A 27139-nucleotide genomic window follows, 5' to 3' on the forward strand; every position below is an offset into this window, starting at 1 on the left:
TAGGAAGCTAAACTTGTTTACTGTGCGGACCTTCAAGCTTTGAAAGACTCGAGCTCTGCTTTGAATTCAATAAAGATTTGAAATTTGGTTGATATATAAAGCAAGACTAACCTGGATTCCTTTTCAGAGCTTCGGCAGCTTGCTATATGACATACCAACTTAGATCTTATACGGGTAATGAAAGAAAACGCAGTCACATTAGATGTGGTGAAATATTCATGTTTGTTGTCAGCATATGAACCTTTCCTTCATATCTTCTCCAGTAACACTTAGGAAGAGCAGATTACTCATTTTCTTCCAGTTTCACTCATTAAAACACAATGAGATCAGCTGGGGATTGTTATAAAGACGTGGAACAGAATTGATGATGTTCACTATATCCATTGGGTACGTATGACCTGAAACGGTTTCAAAATCTTTTGTTACTACGGATCAAACAAGTTGTTTCCAAATTTTAGATTTACCCAGAGGATTAGATTTTCAATCACTGATAAACCTCAAGAGCTAAATACAAAAGAGACAACAAGAGTATTCTGCCACAATTACCGTGCCATCATTTTTAAATCAAAACATCTTACCCTCGAGATGGATGTAAATCTGCTGCTTAGGTGAAACCATGACAGAAGCCCTAAATGTAAATCTGGAGGATGCACTCTGCTATGTGACTTGTTCTTTGTTTATTCCGAACACTAGCCCTCTCTCTATTGCCGTGTAACGCAAGTATATTTTTTTAGGCATTCAAATGAATTTTTTGGTTTTACTTTTTTCCTTATTCTTGAGTGTTGTAGCTACCTTGATTGTATGAATGGATGATAACAATGTTTATTTTTGGTGATTTGCATTTCAATCTGGTTTAACTATGTGGTTGAGTAAATGCTTTAACCAGGATAAACCAATTATTTACACAAAGGAAAGATAATCAAAGTAAATTCAATGCCAGCAAAGAAACAACAAATAAACAGACTTCAGATTGTCATAAAACATATAAGAGAAATGTGATGTCATAGTATTCAGAAAAGCAGATGTAGCTTCTGCTCAATTGGTGGCAGAGAGTGAGGCCATGAACCAAGAGAAGAAGCCAAGCCTTGTGCTTCTGCTAAGCCTCTCCGCAGAATACTCCACTAGCTTACTCCACAGCTCTCCTACATTCATTTCTTGCAGACCAATCCTTTCCACAACCTGAAAAGCTTATACTATATATAACATGCTTTCTTAAGGTCTTGAGATAGTCATGTAGTTTCAATGAGTTAGGATTCTAATAACCTGATTGACATTTTGCAGGGCTTGGAGGCCAAATGTGTAGTATGACATGAATGGTCTTCCAGACTGGAGAAAGCAGGATTGAGAGTGTTATAGAATGATAACTATTTTTTACAAGAGAACAGAGAAGCATACCTGTGAAATGGCAAGCCACTGAAGCATGATCTTTACTTCTGGATCGCCTCCAAACACACCACAACCCCAGTTCCCTGTAGCTACACCGACCTTCTCTTCATGATCATCCATACACCATCTTTTTGAGCTTTCTACAGCTGACGATGGAGGAGGACCAGCTTGATGTTTGCATTGATGCAAGTATCCGCTAAAGGCCTTGTTAATCTCTCTATAGACCAAACAGGAGTAACTGAGAAATTCACAAACCTTAAACTAGATGAAAAGAAAGGACCTAAGGCAAGTTTTGAATACCGAAGTAGGCGCTCAGGTTTGTACTGTGTACTTCCTGGGTTGGGAAGTGCATCTATTGCTATGACTCTTGTCTTTCTCCTCTTGAAAGCGTCAAAATCTTTCTCGTCTGTGTAATCGCCAGCGTATTGGAACGAAGGCCCATAACTAAATGGTGCCACCATGTGTTAGATGAAGACTATTAATAAGCTTTAGCATCTATCTTCAGTTCACTGGTGGGTGGGTACTTACCCTGTGTAACGTGAAAATCTTTCAACACCAACAATCTCAATAGCTTCATTTGCATCCATACGTGGCAAGAAGATCATCCCAGCTATAAGTTCTGGATTAATCACAAACCTTATTTCTTCCTACACAAGAAGACGTTTTGAAGTGGTAGCGTTTGCAGAGAAATTGACAAAGAAGGGAGGTAACAAGTCATATACCTGTAGAGTATCATAACTCAGAGTAAGGCCTCCAATATACTCATCTGCAAAATCCACTTCAAGAGCTTCACCAGGTTGATCTTCTATAGCTCCCGAGGTATGAATCTACTCCAGTAAAAAAAAAAATGGATTAAAAGGATGATATACTAAAGTAGGCTGGAACTTTGAACCGAACCAAAATTTTGGTTAGTTCGGTTTGATTCGGCAGGTTTATAAAAAACTTTGGTTTTTGGTTTGGTAATCAGACAGTTCGATTTTTCATAAAAGAAAAATTTTGTTAGCCAAATTTTGAACCAAATTAACTGAATTAACCAAAATTTTGAACCGAAATAACCGGACTAGCTGAGTTTTTAACCAACCTAACCGGAATTATCCAAATTTAACCAAATCTAACTGAGTTTTTAACCAAAATATAATGGAAACCAAAAACTTCGGTTAGTTTTGGTAGAAAAATTAAAAACCGAACTACCGAATACCGAACAGAACTGAACTTTTTCAGGTTCAATTTGGCAAGATTTTGGTCGAACCGAACTACCCGAACCCGCAAGCCTAAACTAAAGCATACTTACAAAATCGTCTAAAAGAAATGGATTCAGCTAAGAGTGTTTCGATGTTACCTCAACGGAGCAAAGCGGGGTGGTGGATTTGGCCCAGTACTCAGCCTCAGGATAAGAAACATAGTGAGGATTATGTTTGTGTCCTCGCGGAAGAACTTTCCTCTCAAATGAAACAAAGCCGGTGGGCATACATTGACATACTCTTTCAAAGTAATGGAGAAGACATCTTATTTTGTTTTCCCGCTTCGAGCAGTAACTCATAAACGGAAACCTTTAAAAAAAAAACAAAAGTAGGATTTGTTACTTTCAGGCAGTGTATAGTTGTGACTTGTAAGGTTAAGAAAGGAGCCAACATACGAAAACAAATCATCAAAGTTGATGCTTTGAAGATGCTTCGAGCGTCTGTCAGCTTCAGGGAACAAACAAAAGAAGGAACATGCAAGAAGAGCTGCAATCAACTCCTGGCTAAGAAACACGACGCCAGCTTCTTGAGGGGCTAATAGGCGAAGGCCGGATGTAACTCCATCAAGAACATGGTCTGCATTCTGGTAATGCGTTTCTAACATTGAAGGTAACTGGAGAAGTAGTCCGCACAACGCAGGAACCACCTCACCAAAAAACTTAGTTGATTCTTCTCTGGAAATTTTCTGCATCACAAGAAAACAATCTTTTGTGAGGCCATGCCATTTCTTAATGAGATAATGAATAAAGAAACGAAAACAACCAATAGGATAGATGAAAAGATAATAAGAATTGTTACCTTTTCAAAGAAAGTAGCGTACCCTTGTAATGGATTAGGTGAGAGATTACCTGCATCCAAGGATAGGGATTTGCGCATGTTCGTGATATGCGAGGCAAGAACCTCGCCAGAGTTGACCATAGACTTGGTCGGTCCGTCAGAGATTGTTTGGAGCTCTTGCTCAACAGAAAGTGGCCAGGCTAGAGATGAAGACTGAGCCACAAGAGGCAAATACTTAAGAAACGACCCAAGATCTTCCTTCTTCTCCATCCTTTTCGCCTTTCCAAATTTCCAGAAAGACATTTACAAAGCAGAAGATAAAAGTATGGAATGGACTAAAGGAGAAGAAATAAATATCTGATGTTGTATATATATATATATATATCTACTTTTATCTCTTTATAACAGACGGCAACAAAGTCAAACAAGAACAGGTTTTACTCAGAGACTCAGTCTACATTCATTTACTCTGTCAACAAATGTTTGTCACCGGGAAATTTCAGCATATTACAAGACAAAAGAAGTTGTTTCATTCAAATATTAAGAGTTATTCAAACAATTGACCAGTACCACCATACAGCAGCATGACTAGTGCACCTAATAAATGATGCTTGATGATCAAGGACTAGTACTCTAGTAGTGATAATACAACTTAGTTGAAAATAATCACTTTTACATATCTGTGTGGGAAAACGCATAGGTACAGTTTGAAATGCGGCAATCGACTTGATCAAGGCAAATTTGCAGAGAGTCAAGACGGCGAGATGGCCTCATTGTTGGTAGGTAGAGATGGAAGTAGCCAAGAGAAGAAGCCAAGATTTGTTTGCTTGTACAGCCTTTGAGCAGAATATTCTAGCATCATGTTCCAGAGATCTCCAACGGTCCAATCATGGGATAGAATCCACTTGGTCACCTGCCCTTTGCAAGATGATGTATCAGTTGCAAAATCAATGTAAGTACACACACGGCCTAAACAGTAGAGGAGAAAAGAAGAAACTGAAAGAAAGGATTCAGTATTATGGAGTTTTAAGGAGCAAGAGAGGTTACCTGATCTAGGTTTTCAAGGGCCTGTGCTCCAAAGGTGTAGTATGATATAAATGGTCTCCGCGCCTGGAAAGTAGACATGGCCAAGTCAAGAAACACGCATCAAATGAAAACCGCTATATATCTCATCGTCCAGACCAAAGCTTCAGAAAATCTGAGTCTAATTGTAGAAGTAACAAGACTCAAAAGTGACATTGAGTGCGTCTTCAAGTCAAAACACACTCCACTAAGTTCATGGTTTTAGAGATAAGTAATCCAGAAAAGTTATAATTAACATGAGAAAGGGTACCTGGGAAGCAGCAAGCCATTGGATCATAGCCTTTAGTTCTGGGTCTCCTCCAAAAACACCACACCCCCAATTACCAGTCGCCACACCAACATCTTCATGATTCATGCAATCGGATCCTTCCACATCTCTGACAAAATTGCTAGCTTGTTTTTCTCTATTTGTCTCGGCATCATCCAATGCAGCTCCATGAGACTGTACCAGTAGCATCAGACAAAAACAAAAAGAGTCTGAAACTTTTACTTTCCAAAAAATTTACCTAAATAATGCCTACAAGGCCACAAATGAAAAAGGGCACTACAGATTTGTAGAAAAAGTTCCAACCGTTGAGGTTTCTGTATGCAAGAGACCAGAATATTTGTCGTTACTGGCAAGCTGAATATCATTGTCTCCTTTATTCTGGTGCTGCCAAGATTTTCTTTGAATTAAAAAGCCACATAGAGCCTTGTTAATCTCCCTGGAAAAGACAAAAAGAGAGGGAAAAAAAAGACATTGATTGTAAAGAGAATCAAAGAGTAGCAAAGCCTCCAAAATGTCAAATAAACACAAACCTTTGATTGTCTAAAGAACCTACAAATCCCCAAAAGAAGGTTTCACATACCGCAAAAGGCACACATCTTTAAAGTGTCTCATCTTCGGGGCACATAAGGCATCTATTGCAACAATTCTGGTTCTTCGCCTTTCGAAAGCATCCACTGTCTTCTTGTCAATGTAGTCACCAGCAAACCGAAACGAAGATGCATACCTACAGCAGAAAGAAGGGCAAAACTATAAAGAATCAACCATTATTCAAAACTTGGTGATATAGATGCCAACCATTTCTACGTCATAAAACATATAGTTTAGTTGCACACTTCCATTACTATAATTCAGCGGTGACCAAAACAGGATTTTTACAGACTGACATGTCAACGAGCTTACTGGTCCATAGAACGATCAATCTAGGTTAACAAGTAAACAAAGAACGATGCTACAGAACTACAAAATCTCACCCTGTGTAACATGAAAATCTTTCTGCACCAACTATTTCTATAGCCTCATTGTCATCCATGCGAGGCAAGAAAAGCATGCCAGCGATTAATTCAGGGTTGATCATGAAGCGTATCTCCTCCTGCACAAGAATCCGTTTAGAAGTCTTTTATACCCAAAAAGGAACTAATATGCATTATGAGTCTCAAACCTGTACGCACCCCCTATTCAGGGAACCACCTCCAAGATACTTGTTTGCAAAGTCCACTTCCAGAGCATTGTCAGATTGATCTTCTATTAGCCCAGAAGAGTGAACCTGTAACATTCAAAGCTGTTGGAATATATAATCTACAAGCATTTGCAAATACTGTAGTGCAAAAGTAAGTAATGTTACAATCTTATTCTAATTACCTTAAAAGCACAAAGGGAGATGTCAGACTTGCTCCAAAAATCAGCATCAGGAGCAGTGGTAGAAGAATTGTGGTATTCAGCTGGAAGAATCTTGCGTTCAAATGAAACAGTCCCAGTAGGCATGCAGGAGCACACCCTTTCGAAGTAATTCATAATACACCGTATCTTGCTTTCATGACTTTCACTGTAACTTTCATAAAGGCTCCTGAAAAGCAAATGAAACTCTTGATGTTGAACTCAATGGACAAAAGACAAGATGCTTTTCCAAGTCTAACAAGTGAGCTCTCAATGGATAGTGAAGCCCATATAAATCTCTAGAGGATTTACTTTCTTTAGACTATCGAGTGTGATCGTCAATGAAATAAATAATAAAATTCCCTTTCTTTCACAGAACTTGTTTGATCACTTATCACTTAAGCTTTAAAACTAACTTTTATTACACACTTCTTCCAGACCTAACCAATGTAGGCCTAATAGTTAAGAAAAATTTAGAAGTCAAAGAGAGAGAGAGATCACATACGCAAACAAATTATCGAAGTTGATGACTGAAAGGTCTTTTGCACCTCTATTAGAAACTGGAAACAAACAAAAGAAAGCGCAGGCAAGAAGCGCTCCAATTAACTCCTGCAAAGTTTAAAGTGCAATGGACATGTAAGGAAATCAGATAATCCATAGAGACTAACACTACACCTTCAACAAGACCAGGTCACTACTCTTCCAATTCCCACTATCCTCTAACCTAATAAAATCTAACAAATGAACTACACAAAACCAAAAGAAAAAACCTTTCATAACGAAGAACGAGCACATAACCTCATATGAAAGGTAACAGAACTTTGCATCATCAATACCTGTCTGAGGAAAACTACGCCAGCTTGTTGGGGCTCTAACAACCGCAAACCCGTCTCGACTCCACTAACAGCACCATCAGCATTCTGAAAATGCATTTCCAACAGAGACGGAAGCTGAAGGAGCAACCTCGCCAACGCCGGTATAATCTCATCGAACCATCTCTTCGAATCTCTCCCATGAATCAGCTGCAAGTACATAAAGATGAAACCTTTAAACCCCACTACTTAAACCCATCACAAGAACACTCGATTTTGCATGTAAGTATAATCACTCACTTCGTCGAAGAGGAGGGCGTAGCCTTGAGGAGCAGAGGGGGAGAGAAGGCGAGCTGATAGGGAAAGTGATCGCCTCATATCGGAAATAGCTTGCCATAGAACTTCTCCCGAGTCAACTCGGGAATGAGTTGGGCCTTCGGACATGGCTTTAAGGGCTTCCACCACGCGCGGTGGCCAATAGAGAGAGGATGAACGGATGAGAAGCGGGAGGTAGGGGAGGATGGAGTTGAGATCTTCACGGCTCTCCATTTTTGGATTCGTCTTGGAATCAGTCGGCGAATCGCTTCTGCGACAAGTTTCTGCCGCCGTCGGAGTCGGACAGAAACTTAAAGTCAAAGAGTGAGAACGACGGCGTGGTAAACCAGTTTGGTTGAACCGGGGAATTGAACTTTAACAGAATAGAGAATGTAGTGGGATGAACCGGTTCGGTCTTGTTTGAAATGTGGTATATGGTTTTGGGTTTGGTAAATGGCTTTCCTTATTTTGTGGGCTTTATCCAAGTCCAATCCTATATCCAAATAATACATTTATAGATTTTATTTTCTATTAAAGAAAATCAGTTAAAAATTGAATAAAGCATTACTATCTAAAAATTCGTTAAGTTTACATTTTTTTATATTTTCTAAATATCTGACATATGTATTATTATGTAATAATTTATATTCTGAAAGTTTGTATATTAAGATTTAAAATTATGAGTAGATTAATTATCAAAAAAATTAAGAACATTTATTCAAATAATTTCTAAGTTTCTTCCACTTTTAAATAGTTACTAAATTTCTGTCTTCAAATCGACCATCATCTGACATAGAGATAACTATCTTTAGTTTATTTTCACAAAAATAGACATCAAAAAGAAAAATGACTAATTTTTTTATTAAAGGATAAAGTATATTTATATCATAAGATTAACTAATTTACTTTCAAATTTTAAAAAATAAAAGATAAATATTAAAAATTTCAAAAAAAAAAAAGATATTTTTGTTATTTTCTTTGTTGAAAGCTAATTTTATGACAAAAACTTAACAAATGTTAATTTAGAGAATTGCTCTCCGAAATATTTGTTTTTAAGTCAATATTTTACCCAAATTAATGAGTCTTCAGGGGTAGTAGATTTTAACTATCCTTTTGCATTTTACCAAATATAATTTGAATGATTCACTAGCAATTTTATTTTTTTAATCTGAAGTATCTCGGTCGAATCTCAACTAATCCTCCAAAAGTTTGAGAGTCCCACATCTCCTATATATTAAAAGTAAAATATTTATCATTAGTGAGTTCATATTATTTTCGACACGTGTCTAGAAATGGCAATCTAAGATCTGGATCGCGGACCTGGCCCGTAAAAGACTGTCGCAGAACGGTATTGGGACGACGTTTTCTAGGTCCGTAAATTTGCGGGCATCGCGGGACGGGTCTTTACGGGATTGGACCTTTTGCGGGATAGGGCGAAACGGATCATGCATGATTACACGGATCCGTATTTTTTTTCTTTATTTCTTATTTTATTTGAAAAAAACGAGAAAAAGAGTGGAAAAAAAAAGTGATTCTTGTGACTTTTTCTCCAGAAAACATAAGGAGTTCCAGCGATGATGATTTCTCTAAAAATCCAAAATCCGAATAGATTAAATGAATCTGAACATGTATACAGCAAACCCTTTAGTATAACATACAATAAAAAAAATCAAATAATCTAATAAATCTTAAAACAAGGTTATATTTTCGCCTGACAAAGTAAAATGACAATTTAGTTGATGGTATAATTCCAATCTAGAATCATAGATTTAGTATATTCCAATGTCCTCTTCTAACTATTAGGTTATCACTGGTATATCACCACTTGGTTTGCATTACCAATTTTTACATGCTATTTCTTTTTTTTTTTTTTTTTTTTTTGCTAAATGGTAAATATCATTAATGAAAGTTTGGTTACAAACTTAATTGTGACCACAATCTGCTTAGAAGCTGATTTGATCCTAGAGGCTGCAAAAAAATTAAAAAACCCGACAGATACATGAGATTGATTTCAAACTTCTCACAAGAGAGAACTTGAAAGCAATAGGGAATAAGATCAAGTATAGCAACAATTTAATCACCCTAAACAAAGCACTTCTTGCTGCATCTGAACAACTCAGAGGAAACAAGAGAATAGCCGGGAAGTTCAGTCGAGAACTCACCGAAGTGGCTCCAAGCAGGCATCGACGAAGGCGCCTGGCTACGCCCCGGAGCTCCGCTGGAGGAGGACCTCAACCAACAAACCTAGCTATCTCAACTGGGAGACAAAAGTTCAGGCCCGAATCGCAGCTGTTAACATAGAAGCACAAGTTACGGTCAAGCGTAGGCTGGTACAACAGGCTCTTTTCACCGCCTACGCGACACAGAGAATGCAGCAGAGACCACGGGGAACACTAAGTCGGACTGTCGGAGCTTTGAAGATAAGGGTATGAAGCATAGAAGGAGGTTTAATTCTCCTTGAAAACAGGCAACCCAGAAGCCGATATAGAACTCCACCTACAAGCAAATGAATCACCACATCGGGTTGTCCTCAAACCCTAGCAGACGACATCGGAAGCAAGAAGGGGAAGCCAATCACACCACCAAAGGAAGCCATGGCTGTTGCTACTTGAAATAAATGAGAGGTCCCCAACGAGTTCCTCAGACTCGTCATTTCGTCTTGGACCATTAGAACAAGACGGGGAAGCTCTAAAACTAGCAGCCGACGGAGGAGACAGGGGAAAGCAGAGGAGGCGGAGGTCGGAGGTGAAGAGGCAGCGACGCGCTTCATTCCGACAAACCACCGTGGCGGATCTGACCCAGATCCAGCGGGAAACAAACCCTAGATCTACCAAGACGACGGTGCCTCCTGCAAGCATAAAGACAATCACGACCTCGCCCTCTCTCCGGAGACACTGGGGACACACCCAGACGTCGATTTGGTCACCGGATCCGGCCGTAATCCGGCAAAAACTAGAGAAGGAGGAGCAAAGAGGAGGTGAGGAAGCCAACAGCTTTACAGGGAGAGGATTGGATCGAGAGGAGCGGTTTTAGGGGTGGTTGCCGGCGGTTAGAGACTCACCGCCGGCCACCAAAGGAGGATCGAAGAGCTCGCCGAAGGTGGATGAGTCGGGAAGAGAGAACAGAGAGATTTTAATTACATGCTATTTCTTTTCTCGATTCCTAAACATACAGAGTATCAGAGTACAATACAGATTTGTTTCAAACACAACTTGCTTTCAATAACTTTCCGTCGTTTTATCATTATCTTCCAATGTCTCTTTCGCAAGATTTATTTACACATTCACTGTTCAGAATCTTAAATAAGACAACGAACTTATCGACGTTGAACGCCAAAGAGGGTGACAAACAAGAAAATGTTTTTGACCAAAAAAAAAAACAAGAAAATGTGTGGAACATAGCAACAACAAGTTCTACTCCAAGTTCTAACGTGTAGAAATTAAAAGGGTGGCCCCCTTTGGAACCCGACGCAGAGTAGACTTTGACTTATCAACTCTCAAGTCAATAAGAGACTCGCTACGTTCACATTTTCTAAACAGTTATATGCCCATACTATTATTTCCAGGAAATAAACACTCAATCATACACTTCTTAGAAAATATCCATTTTTTTCGTATACATATTTTATATATTTTGAAGATATTAGATTAAATTTAGCAATGCTATTTACAAAATGATAAAATATCTTTGGACCAATTTTTAAAGTATTGATTAATTCTTTTAATATAGATTAGTGGTAGTTGCTGACCATAAATAAACAGAGTAAGATTCCGACAAGCACCCACAAGAGGAAACTTTCTCTTAACAGAAATGATTAAAATGGCTGCTCCCACCGGAAACACCAATCTCTTTCTCCGGCCTCTCATCCTCTCCCTTCTTCTTCTTGCCTCACCTTTCGTCTCCTCCGTGGAGATCGATTCCTCAGATCTCAAAGCTCTTCAAGTCATCAAAACAGAGCTAGGAGTCAACGGTCAACGCTCTTCTCTCTCTTCCAGTGATGCTAACCCTTGCGGTCGCGGAGGAGTTTCCTGCGAGATACGCCACTCCGACGCCACCGGAGGATACGTTCTCCGCGTCACGAGGCTCGTATACCGATCCCGGAGCTTGGCCGGAACCATCTCACCGGTTATCGGAACGTTGTCGGAGCTCAAAGAACTCACTTTGTCTAATAACAAGCTGGTCGGTGGTGTTCCACTGGATGTCTTAAACTGCAAGAAACTCGAAGTCCTTGATATTGAGTATTGGAATTGAATGAATATTATTGAGTAAGGAGCTCTGTTCTTATATGTACAGAGATGATCACAAGAAAGGCAAGGCAATATTCTAGGAGATACAATAGACTAATTACAGACTATATAGCCGTTGATAGACGTTAATGATTATACACTTTCCATACTCTTACACACCCCCTCAAGACGGACGGCCATTCGAGAGTCCGATCTTGACTAGTAGAGAATCAAACCGTGTGCGAGGTAATGGCTTCGTCAGTGCGTCGGCAAGTTGATCAGCTGAGTTGACGTGAGATACGCGCAGTTCACCGCTTTGCACAAATTGTCGAACAAAATGATAGTCAAGAGCAAGATGTTTCATTCTGGAATGAAAGACCGGATTGGCAGCAAGGTATGTAGCGCCAATATTGTCACAGTAGATGACTGGTTTAGTAGGAGATGGGGCTTCAAGCTCGGACAGAAGAGACTGAAGCCAGCAGACTTCAGCTGTAGTGGATGCAAGAGACCGATACTCTGCTTCTGTTGATGATCGAGCTACACCAGTTTGTTTCTTAGATGACCAGGCAATAGGGTGACGACCAAGATAGACTATATAAGCACCAGTGGAAGTATAGTCGTCTCGGTTCCCAGCCCAATCCGCATCAGTGAACGCGTGAAGACTAGGAGTGTTGTGAGCTGGAAGAAAGATGCCGCGTGTGGTTGTGCCAGCAAGATAACGAAGGATGCGCTTGACTGCTTGCCAGTGGTCAGTGGTGGGCTTGTGCATGAACTGCGACAGCTTATTTACTGGGAAGGAGATGTCAGGCCGCGTCAATGAGAGATACTGGAGGCTGCCGACTACTGCTCGATATTCTGAAGGATCAGCCAAAGGAGTACCTGAAGACAACGTTAAAGTAGTGTTAGAACACATAGGTGTCTTGATTGAATGACAGTCAGCCATTTTTGTACGATGTAGAAGATCTAATATGTAACGACTTTGATTCAAGTGCATTCCCTCCTTTGTCCTAATTACTTCTATGCCAAGAAAGAACGACAAATCATCTAAATCTTTTAAAGAAAAACGTTGAGATAAGGATTCGATAAACCGGGATGTATGAGAGGGACTGTTTCCAGTGATGATCAAATCATCTACGTAGACAAGCATGTAGATGAGAACCCCATTCTTGTTGTAGATAAAGAGAGAGGCATCCGCTACTGAGTTCTTGAAACCAGACTGGAGAAGAAACGTGCGGAGCTCATTGTACCATGCCCGTGGGGCTTGTTTAAGTCCATAAATAGCCTTCCGGAGCTTACACACTGCAGTGGGATTATCTTTATCAATAAAACCTGGGGGTTGCATCATGTAGACATCTTCTTTGAGATGACCTTGAAGAAATGCATTGTTGACATCAAGTTGACGCAGGTTCCAATTTTTAGTAACTGCAATGCTGAGAATGGTCCTGATTGTGGCCGGCTTCACGACTGGACTAAATGTGTCATGATAATCGACACCTGGTCTTTGAGTGTAACCCTTGGCAACAAGTCTGGCTTTGTAGCGAGCTATGGAGCCATCTGCGTTTCTCTTTATGGTGAAGATCCACCTGCAACCTACAACATTAACATGATTAGCTGCTTCAGTGAGTGTTTCTAAATCCCATGAATGATTCCCTGTTTGAGCATCAAACTCATCACTCATAGCTTTGCGCCAATGGGGGCTCTTGAGGGCTTCAGCAACTGTTTTAGGAATCTGTTCCAAGAGCGAGGTAGTGGTAGTATGAAGGTTTAGTTTCTGGACTGGTTTCCGGGTACGAGTACTCGCACGAGTAGGTTGAGGAAGTTGGGTTGAAGGTGGTATAGATGGAGGAGGTAAAGGAACATCGAGAGGTGGAGTGTTGCTGGGAGTGGTAGTAGCAGGAGGGTTAGGCTGAGGTGGGTTTGTTGCGGGTGGGGGTTCAGCATGAGGAACCGGTTGCGGTATAAGAGAGACAACAGGATGAGAGCGAGTGGGGACGTCTTGATCATCCTCTGTTGAAACTTTTGAAGAAGAAATAGAGAATGGAAAAACCGATTCATGAAAAACTACATGACGCGAAGTATAAATCCGTTTTGTTTCTCTATCAAAACAGAAATAGGCACTCTGTGTTATTGAATAGCCTAGAAAGACACAAGGTGTCGATCGTGCATCAAGCTTGTTAGATGCATATGGTCTAAGCCATGGAAAACACAGGCAGCCAAAGATCCGAAGTTTTTCATAATTTGGAACATGTCCATGTAACTTTTGAAAAGGAGTTTGAAAATTTAAAACCGGAGTTGGCATTCTGTTTATAAGATAGACAGCCGTAGCAAATGCATAAGTCCAAAACGATTTAGGCATTGAAGCATGAGATAACAGAGCAAGACCAGTCTCGACTATATGTCGATGTCTACGCTCCGATATACCGTTATGTTCTGGAGTATGCGGCGGACTTGTCATATGAGAGATGCCATGAGAAGCTAAAAAGGATGCTAACGCTATATATTCTCCCCCATTGTCAGTGTATAGAGTTCTAAGTTTGGTTTGAAATCGATTTTCAACCAAGACTTTGAATCTAGTAAAAACATCAGACACTTGGGATTTTTGTTTCAATGGATATAACCATGTATAGCGTGTAAAATGATCTACAAAGATAACATAATACTTGAAACCATCTTCTGAAATTTGTGGAGATGTCCACACATCTGAAAAGACTATGTCAAGCGGAAAAGATGATCGCAAAGTAGAATTTTTAAAAGGCAACTTGTGCATTTTATTAATAGAGCAAGAAGTGCATGGAGAAGCCATTAAAACACTAGATGTAGTAGGTAACTGATAAATAGAAACTAGTTTTTGAAGAATTGGAAAAGCAGGATGACCAAGACGCGAGTGCCAATCAGACATAGTGGTCTTGACAGCTGAAGCAAATGCAAGAGAAGGAGGTTTAGAGGTTTTTGAAAGCGGCCATGCATAGGTACCATCTTTAGGCTTGCCCTCCAGACGAAGAGCCCCCGTCTGCAAGTCTCTCACCTGAAAGTAAGTTGGAGTAAACGTGACAGCAACCCCATTAGTTGAGCATAATTGAAACACAGAAATTAAGTTCTTTTGTAACGATGGAACACATAATACACTATTAAGAAAGAAAGGTTTTGTATAAGAAGGAAGAGATAAAGAACCAGTGTGGGAGATGTTGAGGCCTGACCCATCACCAAGTAAGACACCATCACCGCCACTGTAAGGATTGTGGAGAGACAGATTAGCCAAGTCAGATGTCATGTGGTGGGAAGCGCCACTATCAAAGAGCCATGTAGATGCATCAGACATGATTGGTTGATTCATCGGAGAAGGCATGATTGCTTGATTAGCTTGAGGATGCCACGCCAGGTTGAGTTGTTGAGAGTTCCAAGACTGTTGAGGTCGCATGGCAGTCGCTTGTGGTGGCGTTGCTGCACCTCGAACAAGACGGAACTGTGGACAATACTTGGCACTATGTCCTTGTGTGCCGCATGCTTGACATCTGCCAAGATAAGGTTTGTTAAACCTTGGTTGGAATGTGGCTTGATTTCCTCTGTTCTGCGAATAGTTGTTGTGATTGTTGTTGTTGTTCTTCCAGTGAGAGCGTGGTCTAGCATCAGTAGCGTGTGCCACAATCGGAGTCGCAGTAGAAGAGTCTTTACACATGAGCATGGCCTCGCGATTAATGAGTCTTTCGTATAGCTCAGTGAACGGGATCGTAGTGTCACGGCCGTTGATAGCATCAATCTCTGGTTTGTACTCCTCAGGGAGTCCATCAAGAATTCTCTCAGTAACATCTTCTGGATCCATTGGCTTGCCGAGCAAGGCTAGCTCATCAACCTTGGACTTAACTAGGCGCAGATATTCACTAATGGTCTTGGTACCTTTGACAGAAGATTCAATTTGCTTTTTGATCTGGCGCACATGACCACGAGTCGGAATACCAAAGGTAGACAGGAGAATAGTCCACACCTCTTTTGTTGTTGTTGCGCTGGAGACGACGGTCTGAACCGGTAAGGTGATCGCACCTATGATAGCGCTGTAGAGAAGCCGGTCTTGTCGCCTCCAAGGAGCAAACGCCGGGTTTGGTTGAGCCTCGCCATGAACATTAATAGTCTGAGCAGGTGCGGTGTTGTTATCATCAATAAAGTGATGAAGTTCATGACCCTCAAGAAGCGCACGGATCTGGCGACTCCACATCAGATAGTTCGTCGTGGTGAGTTTGGTCACGCTCGACATGTTGACCGAGAGCAGGGTGGTGCGTGGATCATCGGGATTGAACACAACCGTACGTTCAGCCGTGTGTTCATTCATTGTCATTGATACTTGGAGAGAAAGTTAGGTCTGAGACAAGAAGAAGAAACGAGATTTGGGAGAAGAGAGGCGGAAGAGAAAAGAAAAAAAATAGGCTTTCACCTATAGGGCTCTGATACCATATTGAGTATTGGAATTGAATGAATATTATTGAGTAAGGAGCTCTGTTCTTATATGTACAGAGATGATCACAAGAAAGGCAAGGCAATATTCTAGGAGATACAATAGACTAATTACAGACTATATAGCCGTTGATAGACGTTAATGATTATACACTTTCCATACTCTTACACTTGATGTCCGAAACAACAGATTTTCCGGTCAGATTCCGGGAAACTTCTCTGGTTTTATCCGTCTTCGAATTCTTGATCTTTCTTCGAACAAATTCTCCGGGAATTTGAACTTCTTGAGGAATCTACCCAATCTCGAGAGTCTCTCCGTTGCAAACAATATCTTCTCAGGCAAGATTCCCGAGCTAGTTATGTCCTTCCATAATCTCCGGTTCTTTGATTTCTCCGGAAACCGGTTATTGGAAAGTCCGGTTCCGGTTATGAGTAAAATCAAGATATCTCCATACCAAACAAGACACATTCTTGCTGAAACTCCATCTACAAACTCAACGAAGAAACCCAACAACACCACCACCACAACAAAAGCGACAGTGTCACCTCCAAAAGACAAGAAAAAGAAAAAGAAAAAGAAGAAGAACAAAAGGAAGATAGTAGTTGCCTGGATCTTAGGGTTCGTCGTCGTAGGCATAGGCGGAATCATCTCCGGAGTGATCTTCAGATTGATCCTCAAAGCAAGAAGAGGACCAGAAAAACCATTAAGTCCTACTATATTCAGCCTTTTGATCAAGAGAGCCGAAGACTTAGCTTTCTTGGAGAACGAAGAATCATTAGCCTCTCTTAAGCTCATCGGCAGAGGAGGCTGCCGAGAAGTTTTCAAAGCCAAACTACCAGGAAGCAACGGGAAGATCATAGCCGTTAAGAGAGTGACACAACCCTGTAGAAGCGCAACCGAGCTTGTAGACGAAGAGCCCAGGTTTCTGAACAGGTACATGTTGCAAATCAGGTCAGAGATCATCACAGTAGGTCATATCCGGCACCGGAATCTTCTCCCGTTGCTAGCACACGTCCCGAGACCCGAGTGTCACTTCCTTGTCTACGAGTACATGAAGAACGGGAGTTTGCAAGATATACTAACCGACGTTTCAGCTGGAAACAAAGAGCTAACGTGGCCAGCAAGGCACAAGCTTGCTTTAGGTATAGCTGCGGGGCTTGAGTATCTTCACATGGAAAGTAAACCTAGAATCATCCACAGAGACTTGAAGCCGGCTAATGTTCTTCTTGACGACGATATGGAGGCTAGAATCACGGATTTCGGGTTGGCCAGGGCGATGCCTGATGCAGTCACGCACATTACAACCTCTACGCTTTCAGGTACCGTGGGATACATAGCACCAGAGTATCACCAAACTCTCAAGTTCACGGACAAGTGTGACATCTATAGCTTTGGGGTGATTCTCGGGGTGCTGGTGATTGGGAAGCTTCCTTCTGATGAGTTTTTCCAGCATACCATTACCAATGAGATGAGTCTTATAAAGTGGATGAGGAAGGTACTAACGTCGGAGAATCCAAGCCTAGCTATTGATCCGAAGCTGATGAAACAAGGGTTCGATGAACAGATGCTTCTTGTTCTGAAGATTGCTTGTTACTGTACTTGGGATGATCCTAAACGGAGACCGAACAGCAGAGAAGTCAAGATTATGCTGTCCCAGATCAAGCACTAGCTAGTTTCTCTCTATGATATGTAGTGTACATTCCCTGTCTTATGAAATAACTAGATTTTGACCCGAACTTTCGTGCAGAAATTTTTTCATTTTATAAATGTATTTGATAGTATTACAAATGTTTTACATATATAATTTTCATTTTAGTGTTATATATTTTGTAACTCTACAATATTATTGTTTATATTTAGTATTTGGCATTATTAATATATAGTAATTTGTTTAATGCATTTTACTTTGTTATTATTTTTATTATTTACGAATATATTTTCAAGTTAGGTACAATAAAATAACAATCTGAAATAATTAAATAGAGAACTTCCTTCAAAATATGATTTTTCTTTAATTTATACATTTTGCATATAATATATTTTTAAAATTTATTTATTTATATTTAAATAGAGAACTTCCTTCAAAATATGATTTTTCTTTAATTTATACATTTTGCATATAATATATTTTTAAAATTTATTTATTTATATTATAGAACATATATTTGTTTAAGATAATGTATATTTACATGTGTTTTACAGATAGTGTTTTACATATGGCTCATAGAAAGAGGGTGATGCATTTTCAGGACAAGGTTAGTTCAGCACCTTAGAAGAATTTGATGGATTGTTGGGACCGAGGAATGTTAGGGCTAGTCTCTCTGCCATTCATGCGGAAATGGAAGCGCCACTATGGGCAACGAAATGTATGAGAAATTTACGTCAATTTCAAGCTACATTTTCAATGGATTGTTCTCAATTGGTGAAGATGGTTTCGGAACCAGAAGAATGGCCAGCTTTTGCAAATTATTTGGAAGATGTCAAGATCCTGAAAGAGAGTTTCACCCGATCAGAGATTATCTATGTACCAAGGACGCACAATTCAAAGGCGGTAGACTAGCACGCAATGTTAGGAAGCAACCGTCTTTTGTCGTTCACATGGATTAAGATCACCCGGTTTGGTTTAAAGAGTCAGTATGAATCTGTATACGTTGATGACAAAAAAAATGTATATTTACATGTTGTAAGATAATTTAATATATATCATTTTAGTATTTTACGAGATTTATAAGTAAAAACACTGTTTTTTTAAATAATATATTATTTTAGTAAATTTTATACATAGTAATAAAATATTATTTTAGTAAATTTTATACATAGTAGCATCTATCATATTATTTTAGTAAGTTTTCTTAATATAGGATATTTTTGGATGTTATGATATTAAGTTTTCTTTTCTTTTTTTAATTAATATTTCAATATATTCGATTAATTTAATTTTTACAACATATATAGTTTTTTTCATGGTGCATTTCAAAAATTTATTCATTATTATCTATGATTTTATCTTTTGTAAAATTTGAAATATTATCATTTTGAGTTTGAATATTTACTTTCGAAATTGTATATTTTGTTAAGAAAACTTTGAAAAATTACACAACTATTTTTGAGTTTGGAAGATTACACGAATTTTGAATTTTTTTTTGTTACCTCATTAATATATTACTAGATGATAATATGCACGCATGCGCGGGTGAGTTCTTATAATAATGTTTGTTTATGAAATGATGTTAACATTTTGCAACACTACAATCTTTATCGATTATAAAATGATGAATACAAATGTTGGTCTCTTAAATATATCATTGTTGTTGAAGAGTTAACGTATTACATCTAATTTTAATTATTTTTAAGACTTCATATGGACAAAAGAAAATTAAGTTTTGCGGCTGACACAAATCACCAAAACCAAATATGCAACATCGATTGTATAATGACGAAAGGGAATTAGGTTTTCTGCTCTCGATTTTTGTACTGTTGACTCTCCATAAGTGATTTCATTTTCTACCTCTATAGAATCGTGTTTTTGTTCTCGTCTTTGTTTAATTGATATGAGTTAAGTTTCCTTTTTAACTTATTTTATGAATTCAGTGAATTACATAAGTGTCAATTAAGAAAAATAGACATCTGTAAAAATTAGTTTCACTCTATATTTATATATCTAAGAATCAAAATTTTGAAAAAAAATCATCGGCAAACTATATTAACAGGTTAGTGTTCAAATCTAATATATCAAGCTGTTATAGAATATAAGTGCAGACTCGAAATATAAATGTTTGTCCAATATATATTCACCAGCTCGGTCTAAAAATCATCTAATTAGAACAACAAAACAAATTACTTATTTCACCAGTTCGGGTAATATCTCAATCCGAACGGGGAATATCCAAACCAGAATGGATATCCGAAGATAACCAAACATAAGTATATTTAACTCTATATTTCTAGTTTATTTTTCTCATTTTATTCAAAGTATTTATATTAATGATTCATATTGCTCAAAATAAGATAATATACATATAATTATGGACAAAATCATTTGCTACTCACTTAAAATACATATCAAGTTCTTGTTTCTTGCAATAACAAAAGTTGCATCTACAATTTCAAAACAACAACTAAATTAGTGTCTTTCTATTTTTAAAGTTTTATCTCCAAACCTATTAATAGTTTAATCTTTTAAAAATTAAAAAAAAAAACAGATAAGTTAAAATATATTTTAAATACAAAAACTTAAAAAATGAATAATTGATTTATTTTTTCTTCAAAATTTAAATATCCGAACCCGATCCAAAATATTCGAACCCGAACATAAAATACCCGAGCCCGACTCGAAGTGTAGAAATACTCGAATGGGTTCTATACTTTTATACTGAAATATCATATACAAACACGAACGTTTATCCGAACGCCCACCCCTATGATATGATCATTTGTATCTTGGTTGAACAAAAAAAAATTAAACCATTGATCATAAAAAATTAATGTGGGACTTTTACCATTTTTAGTAATTTATAGTCATTTTTAAAAATTCAAAATATAACCTATAAGAAAAAATCTAATTTTTTATTATATGCTTAGTGTGATTGTTTAATTTCTTTTAATAGTATAAAATTAAACAAAAAAAGAGAGGTTAGAATTTTTTTTCATCAAATATGTATTATTCATAATCATTAATTGTCATATATATTTGTTAACCATATTAGGTATTTCCGTAGCCTTTATTTTCAGAAAAGAAAAATATTCTTTTGTACACTATTAATTAATTTGATTGTTAGTTTACAAAAAGCATAGTATATATTTTATATGGACCAACTTATTTTTCTAACAATTCTAAGAATCATTCTCGTGATGACACGTGACTACGAAAATATGTTGTAATACTCTGAGATTAATATATAGGGGATTTTATAAAAAAATATATGAATTTTTAGTAATACTTTCTAAAATTTTCTCACCAGATTTTGTTATAATAAAAAAAAAATTATAGCTACAATTTGATTTTAATTAATATTTTAAATGAATTATTAAAATTTTATATATTTCTAATAACATATTATTTTATACTATTATATTTTTTATATAAGCATTTTAAACAATATATTGTTGGGAGTTTCAAAATAAATAAAAGGATATCATATTGTTGTAGATATAAAGGTTTTACCTATGTTAATAAATTTATTTTTGTATCAAAACATTATTTAGCTTACGAATTTTAACTCATTTTTAATGATAAGTGATAATTTATTAAAATGAAATAATTTTAATAAAAACTTTGTTAATTTACCTATTGAATATAATTTTGTCATATTTAATTCCTAAATCAATTCAATTTTTATATAATACATAATATAATATAAAAAACTATAAAATATAGTATAGAATTTATATTTTTTTTGTTTTAGAATAAAATTTTAATTAACATTGATTTGTAATAATATTTTATTACTAATTACGAAATTAATTAATGTGTTATTTTATAAAAATATTTATATTTTTAGTAAGATTTTGTTACATTCTTTTTCAAGATATTTTGTTACAATTGAAAAAATTGAAATTTATGGTTGGTTTATTATTAATGTAAATAATCTAATATGTCGTATTAACTAATCTTTTGAATGATTTTACTATGACTTGTTAATAGTAGATAAAAATATAATCATAAATTAACATATTACTAGATTTTGATCCGCGCTTGGAAAGCTCGGATTTTTGGATTATATTATAATACAAAGTTTTATTATATCAAAAATATAACTTTTAACAGTTATATAATCTATGAATTAGTTTATTTGATATTTTATATGTACACTTTTACGTAAATTTCTTTTACGCATGAAAATTATATATGGACCAAAAAAACAAACCGAACCGACCCGAAAATATAGGTATAGTTCAGGTCCAGAGAAGATAACATATTTGGGTTTTTTTTGGACCCGTATGTCTTTGTTTGAGTCCGGGTCCTACCTTAGACCCGATCATAAATATGTTGTGTTTATTAGGTATATTTAGATATTTCAAATATGTTTCCAGCATTATTTGTTTTAGATTTTTGGTTCACGATTATAGTTTTTTGATTTCAGGTAAATTTTTAATGTAAAATTTTTTTTGGGTATTTGGATAAAATTTTGGGTATTTTCAGTTCAGTTACAGATTTTGAATAAGATTTTAAATTTTTAGGAATTTGAATTTTTTTGGCTATTTATTTGGAGTTTCAAGTACTTTTCGTGTTCCAGATATTTTTCATATTTTTTAGATATTTCAAATTTTCTTAGGATCCTAAATACCCGAACAGATGTGGACCCATTACGTCCATATCGGGTCCAACAACTTTTTGATATAGATTTTTAATGTTATTGTACAAAAACATGGTTGATGAAATATTTTTAGAAAATTCATTTTTAAATATGAAAATATCTATCAAACTATAGACGGTTGAAATTTTAGTATATAATATGGGATTTTAGTAGGAAAATTTATATATGATATGATTACGTTATTATAAAGGAAATAGGAAGTTAGAATGTACACATATATGTCGTGTAACTTCTCTTGCTTTAAATCATATATTATATGATAAAAGTGATAATATAAAACATTAGTTTCAATGTTTTTATGATTAAAAGTCAAAATGGTAAATATAGTAATAGTAATGATTAAGATGTAGGAGTGATATTTGAATAAATAAAGGAATTGAATAAATTATTGTTAGAGAAATACATGGTAACATATTGTTAGTCTAAGTTTAAGGTAAGACCAAGAAATAATGAGTTAAATGAAAGGGTCCAAACAACTTTATAGGTAGATTTTTTAAGACTCTTTCCCTTTTAATAGTATTGATATTACACGTGAATGCTATAGTGTTCGCTTGGCAGAAGCCTGTGATGAAGATGTATTATTAAAATGGATTTTAATCTTGTTTTATTAAACATAAACCATTCATCTTATACAATAAGCTTAGCTATCTAGACAAAGAAACGTTTTGTCTTCTCTATAACTATAAGCAGCCGTTTGAGAATCTCCCTCAGATTTTTTAGCTGTTCATGACTGCCTTCATGTTCTTCACACTAGAAAATAATAAAAACTGAGTCAACACATGTTGAGATGCATAAACTTGTAGTGAGATCGACAAACAATGTCAATTGAGTTTTCCTTTGCTACAGCAAGAGCAGTGAGCTGTTTACCCTTAAACAGAAAAATGAAGAACAATGTGTATCTCATCATCATAGTACCTCAATTTTAAATTTGGAGCTTTTGTGTATTTAAACTCACCTCTTGATGAGACAGGAAAACAACCTCCCATGAGCATTTTCAAATGGCCCAGCTTCATACACCGGCTTCACCGGCCAGCGGAAGTTCTCCACCTGTTATTTACTTTATATTTATGTGTGTGGAGGCAATGGCAGGTGAATTAAACTTTTCCAAATATATTATATCAATTGTAATATCATATTGTTCATCTATCAAAATACTAAGATTCATGTAATTCTTTTATTTGAAAGCAAGAAAAACATTATATGTGATTAAGTTTTGATATAAAAAAAAAGTAACTATTGTAGTACATGAATAAATAATGGTGTTGAATTTTTTTTTTAAAAATATTTAATAAAATCATTTTACACTGTTAAGTGTGGTTTTATGTAAAACCACAACTGGCTGCTGAACGACGTAGTGCGTTTAAAAGAAGAGTAGTGATTTACATTTAAAGGCAGTTTCTGAGTTTTTATTACACTAAGAGACAGTTTCAACTACTGAGGTAGTTTATCTCAACTAAGATATAACGAGAAAGTGAGTTTTTCAACTAGTGGGACCCATCAGTTTTTCTTTCTTCTTCTTCTTTTATCGTTGTTTTTTTTTTCTAGTCAAAAATAAAGTTATCATCTCTTAATCTTTCCAAACAAGAAGAAGAAGACATGAAGATCTCAAACACTTCAAACCCGTTATAATATATACCGCCAGAATCCTTGTGCTCTTCAGTTCATCTCCCCTTGTGCTCTTTAACTCATCTTTCTTAACAAAAAAACTCACTATTTTTGAAATCTGAACTTGAAAAATATTTTATAAATGATAAAACTACGATCTTGAAGTGTAACATATAATTAAAACGTAAAAGAATGAACGATTATGTGAAAGAAATCAATGGCGGCCGTAAAAATTTTGGAGAAACCCCTAAAATTCTGGGGAAGACGAAGACATATTTACTAAAATGCCACTGATTAAAAAAAATTGAAAAAAAACAAAATATGTACACATTCATGGGTCGTACACATGGATAATAATGTATATGTACACTAAGGTGTTTACGTGTTTAACATTTACTTATAAAATTACAACTATGTACACTATTTTACCAAATATATTGCATTCACATGTGTTCTGATATTGATAAGTTTGAACATGTCCAAATAGTGTACATATGCCCAAAGCAAAAACCTTTGTACATGTATACATAGTGAGAGATCTTTAGATATGGTGTAATATTGGTAAATTTGTACATGTACTTGGTAAGTGTCCATATGGGCAACATGGAAACCTCATACATATGTACATGGAGCTAAACTTGTAGTTGTGTTTTACATGTGGGATGTACATTACATATGTGTATATGTGGACATTAAACAATGATGTTGTGTAATATTAGTAAATATGTACATGTTACATGTTCAGTGTCCATATGGATAACGTAGGAAAAACTATTTGTACATGGCGCTAAAGTTGTGGTAGGTTTTGGTTGGAGGGGGGGGGGGGGAATGTACATTAAATATGTGTACATGTGGACATCAAACAACGCTGACAAGAAAATGCATGAAAGAAACCGATGTATGCGTTTAGTTCAATTAAAATAACGATTGGATAACCGCATGTACACATGTACGCTATTATACTTTAAGATTCACATAATTACGTTTTGACCCCAAACTTTTCAATTCATTTTCATTAGGCGTGTGTACGAAAAAGTGTATTAGCGTACATGTGTACAGAACATATGGTGGTGTACATATGTACGAGAAATATGATAGTGTACATATGTAAAACAACCATAAATTAATCAAGCTAAGACCTACCATGAAGCTAGCATGAAAACACACACATTAATCAGAGCAAGGATGATATTTAGGTTCAGTCATACTTCAAGGATGCTCAACCCTCCGTTTACATGGGAAGAAGGAAAAAAGTTCACATGTACATTATGTTAACATTAAGTGAGTTCATAAAGTCGCAGAAGCTTAATTATTTAGATAGAAAACCTACAAAAAGTCAAAAATGTGTACACAATCACTTTGATGTATAATACAAAATTAAGTGTACACATGTATAGTTTGAATGTAATGTACACATAATTTTTCTTTTTTTTCATAAATGTTGCAAAATTACGAAAATAACTTCATCTTCTTCCTTAGCCATTGTCGACCAGAAACCATGATCTCCGCATATCTCGCATGTTTTCTATGATTCTTTGTATTCTCAACTTGTTTTTTATGTATTTTTATCTAGATGTGATAGTTTTCAAGAAACATTTACAGTCTAAGATACATTTCATCTTATTATTACACTCTATGACACATTCTACTACACACACACTTTCTTCAACCATTACATTCATTCTTAACTAAATTAATTCACTTTTAGTTCAATTATAAAGACTGGTTTTAATAAAAATAATAGAAGTGGCGGGATTCAACCACAACCATTGATCTGTTTTCTATTTCGACGGCCAAGATCTTTTTTTCATAGATCTGGATTAGACATATATCTATCTGAAACCTAATCCATTAAATCAACAAAGCTAAATTTATCATCTTCATCATCTTCGTGGCTTTTAATTTTTCTTCTCTGGCAAAGGTTTTTCTTTTTGTTTAGTAAAGAGATGCAACAAATTATTTCTCTCACAAAAATGATTTGAGTTTGGAGTGTGCAATGTCGACAACGACGGAGACATCGATATAGACAACGGCGAAAATGTAGACAACAACACAAACAACATCGATGATGGAAACATCGACATAGATGAAGATGGAAACGTAGTCCACATCAATATAGATGACAAGCAAACCCCAAGGCATCTCCTCCTTCTTGCTCTGTTGCGATCCTTTCTTGATTTCATGTTCTGCCCGTGACAAAAGATCTCTCCGGTGAACCCTTTTGATTATGTACCATCTAAATATCTGTTATGTTGCATATGTTTTAAAGGACGAAGACGATCTCCTTTCATCAAAGTAATTTTCTTTTTATGTTTATTTCTATTGGATAAGAAATTCTGACAAAAAAAATTAGCTGAAAGAATCTTTTTGTTCTTGTTAATAGAAAATAATTTTTTGTTCATGATTATGTATGCGATGAATTTTGTATGGAGGAGATTAAGAAATGGATGTATTTTTTCTTGTTAATGGAAAATGATTTTTATTCTTGGTCATCATAGGAGCAAGACTATCCACAACCCATGTCTTCTTGCTTTTTTGTTGTACACATGGAATTTGCACTTTTGTTAGTGAATATTATAATGTTGAAGTTTAGAAAAAGTTTATAACATGTTAGAGTCTTGTTATGTTAGAGTCTTGTGTACATAATTTTATGAGTTTTTAATATGTGTACACATGTACACTATAACTTCTAAGTACATATGGACATCAAATATGTGTATTGTTTTACCATGACTATAAAATGTGATTTTCTATAATATTCCATGTACTTGTTACTCATCAATTCCATTTATTCTTATACATAACATTTTTCATGTATTTTAACATTTTCTGTACATGATATAGTTGTCATTATATCTAGGTTGTCTACGTTAATTGTGTCTATGCTTTGTTGTCCATATAGACCTCTTAAATAATATTCATGCATAAACTAGCTTTCCAGACATCGTACACGTTCTCATGTGCAAATTGAATTTTTTTTCCAAAACAAGAACCATGTTGATCATTTTACAATAAAAAATATCACTGTTCCATACTCCCCAACCATCTTTCTATATGTTGGAAGATTGGTATTATTACACATAAATTGGAAGGTTAATTTTGTGTATATGTGAATAGCATTACATCAGTGTACACATGGATATCGTTATAGTGTTGTACACATGGATATTGTTCTCATATGTACACATGAGTATTGTTCTCACGAATATCTATTACATTCATCCAACACAAAATACATCTAGTAATACTACAAACAACTATCTAACATAATGCAATCAAATTTTTGAA

The 27139-nt window shown here is 36.1% G+C and overlaps 3 protein-coding genes across 5 annotated transcripts; 1 reads left to right on the forward strand and 2 right to left on the reverse strand.

The window, feature by feature from the left end:
• Positions 1–862: 862 nt before the first annotated feature.
• LOC106450071 (probable poly(ADP-ribose) glycohydrolase 2) lies at positions 863–3714 on the reverse strand. Of its 2 annotated transcripts, none has more exons than XM_022718264.2 (9): positions 3476–3714; positions 3023–3312; positions 2726–2936; positions 2109–2213; positions 1915–2033; positions 1687–1830; positions 1396–1603; positions 1264–1326; positions 863–1179 (listed from the first exon to the last, which is right to left on the reverse strand). In XM_022718264.2, exons 1-9 carry the CDS (start codon positions 3479–3481, stop codon positions 1036–1038), a joined length of 1290 nt encoding a protein of 429 aa, XP_022573985.2. In that variant the 5' UTR covers positions 3482–3714; the 3' UTR covers positions 863–1035. The 2 variants fall into 2 exon arrangements, with proteins under 2 accessions (XP_022573985.2, XP_013747185.2); XM_013891731.3 differs by having other exon boundaries at positions 3426–3707.
• Positions 3715–3913: 199 nt separating this feature from the next.
• On the reverse strand, positions 3914–7596 carry LOC106446991 (poly(ADP-ribose) glycohydrolase 1). Of its 2 annotated transcripts, none has more exons than XM_013888830.3 (11): positions 7242–7596; positions 6966–7151; positions 6635–6738; positions 6115–6319; positions 5915–6019; positions 5727–5845; positions 5336–5479; positions 5059–5191; positions 4738–4929; positions 4452–4514; positions 3914–4322 (listed from the first exon to the last, which is right to left on the reverse strand). In XM_013888830.3, the coding sequence occupies exons 1-11, from the start codon at positions 7488–7490 to the stop codon at positions 4314–4316; spliced, it is 1509 nt and encodes a 502-aa protein (XP_013744284.2). In that variant the 5' UTR covers positions 7491–7596; the 3' UTR covers positions 3914–4313. The 2 variants fall into 2 exon arrangements, with proteins under 2 accessions (XP_013744284.2, XP_013744283.2); XM_013888829.3 differs by having other exon boundaries at positions 3914–4317; positions 7242–7593.
• A 3262-nt stretch (positions 7597–10858) lies between these two features.
• LOC106446990 (leucine-rich repeat receptor-like serine/threonine/tyrosine-protein kinase SOBIR1) lies at positions 10859–17824 on the forward strand. The gene is made up of 2 exons (XM_048778388.1): positions 10859–11483; positions 16099–17824. The coding sequence occupies exons 1-2, from the start codon at positions 11067–11069 to the stop codon at positions 17596–17598; spliced, it is 1917 nt and encodes a 638-aa protein (XP_048634345.1). The 5' UTR covers positions 10859–11066; the 3' UTR covers positions 17599–17824.
• The last annotated feature ends 9315 nt before the right edge of the window (positions 17825–27139 follow it).

Source organism: Brassica napus, chromosome A4 (assembly GCF_020379485.1).
Source record: "Brassica napus cultivar Da-Ae chromosome A4, Da-Ae, whole genome shotgun sequence".
NCBI lineage: Eukaryota > Viridiplantae > Streptophyta > Magnoliopsida > Brassicales > Brassicaceae > Brassica > Brassica napus.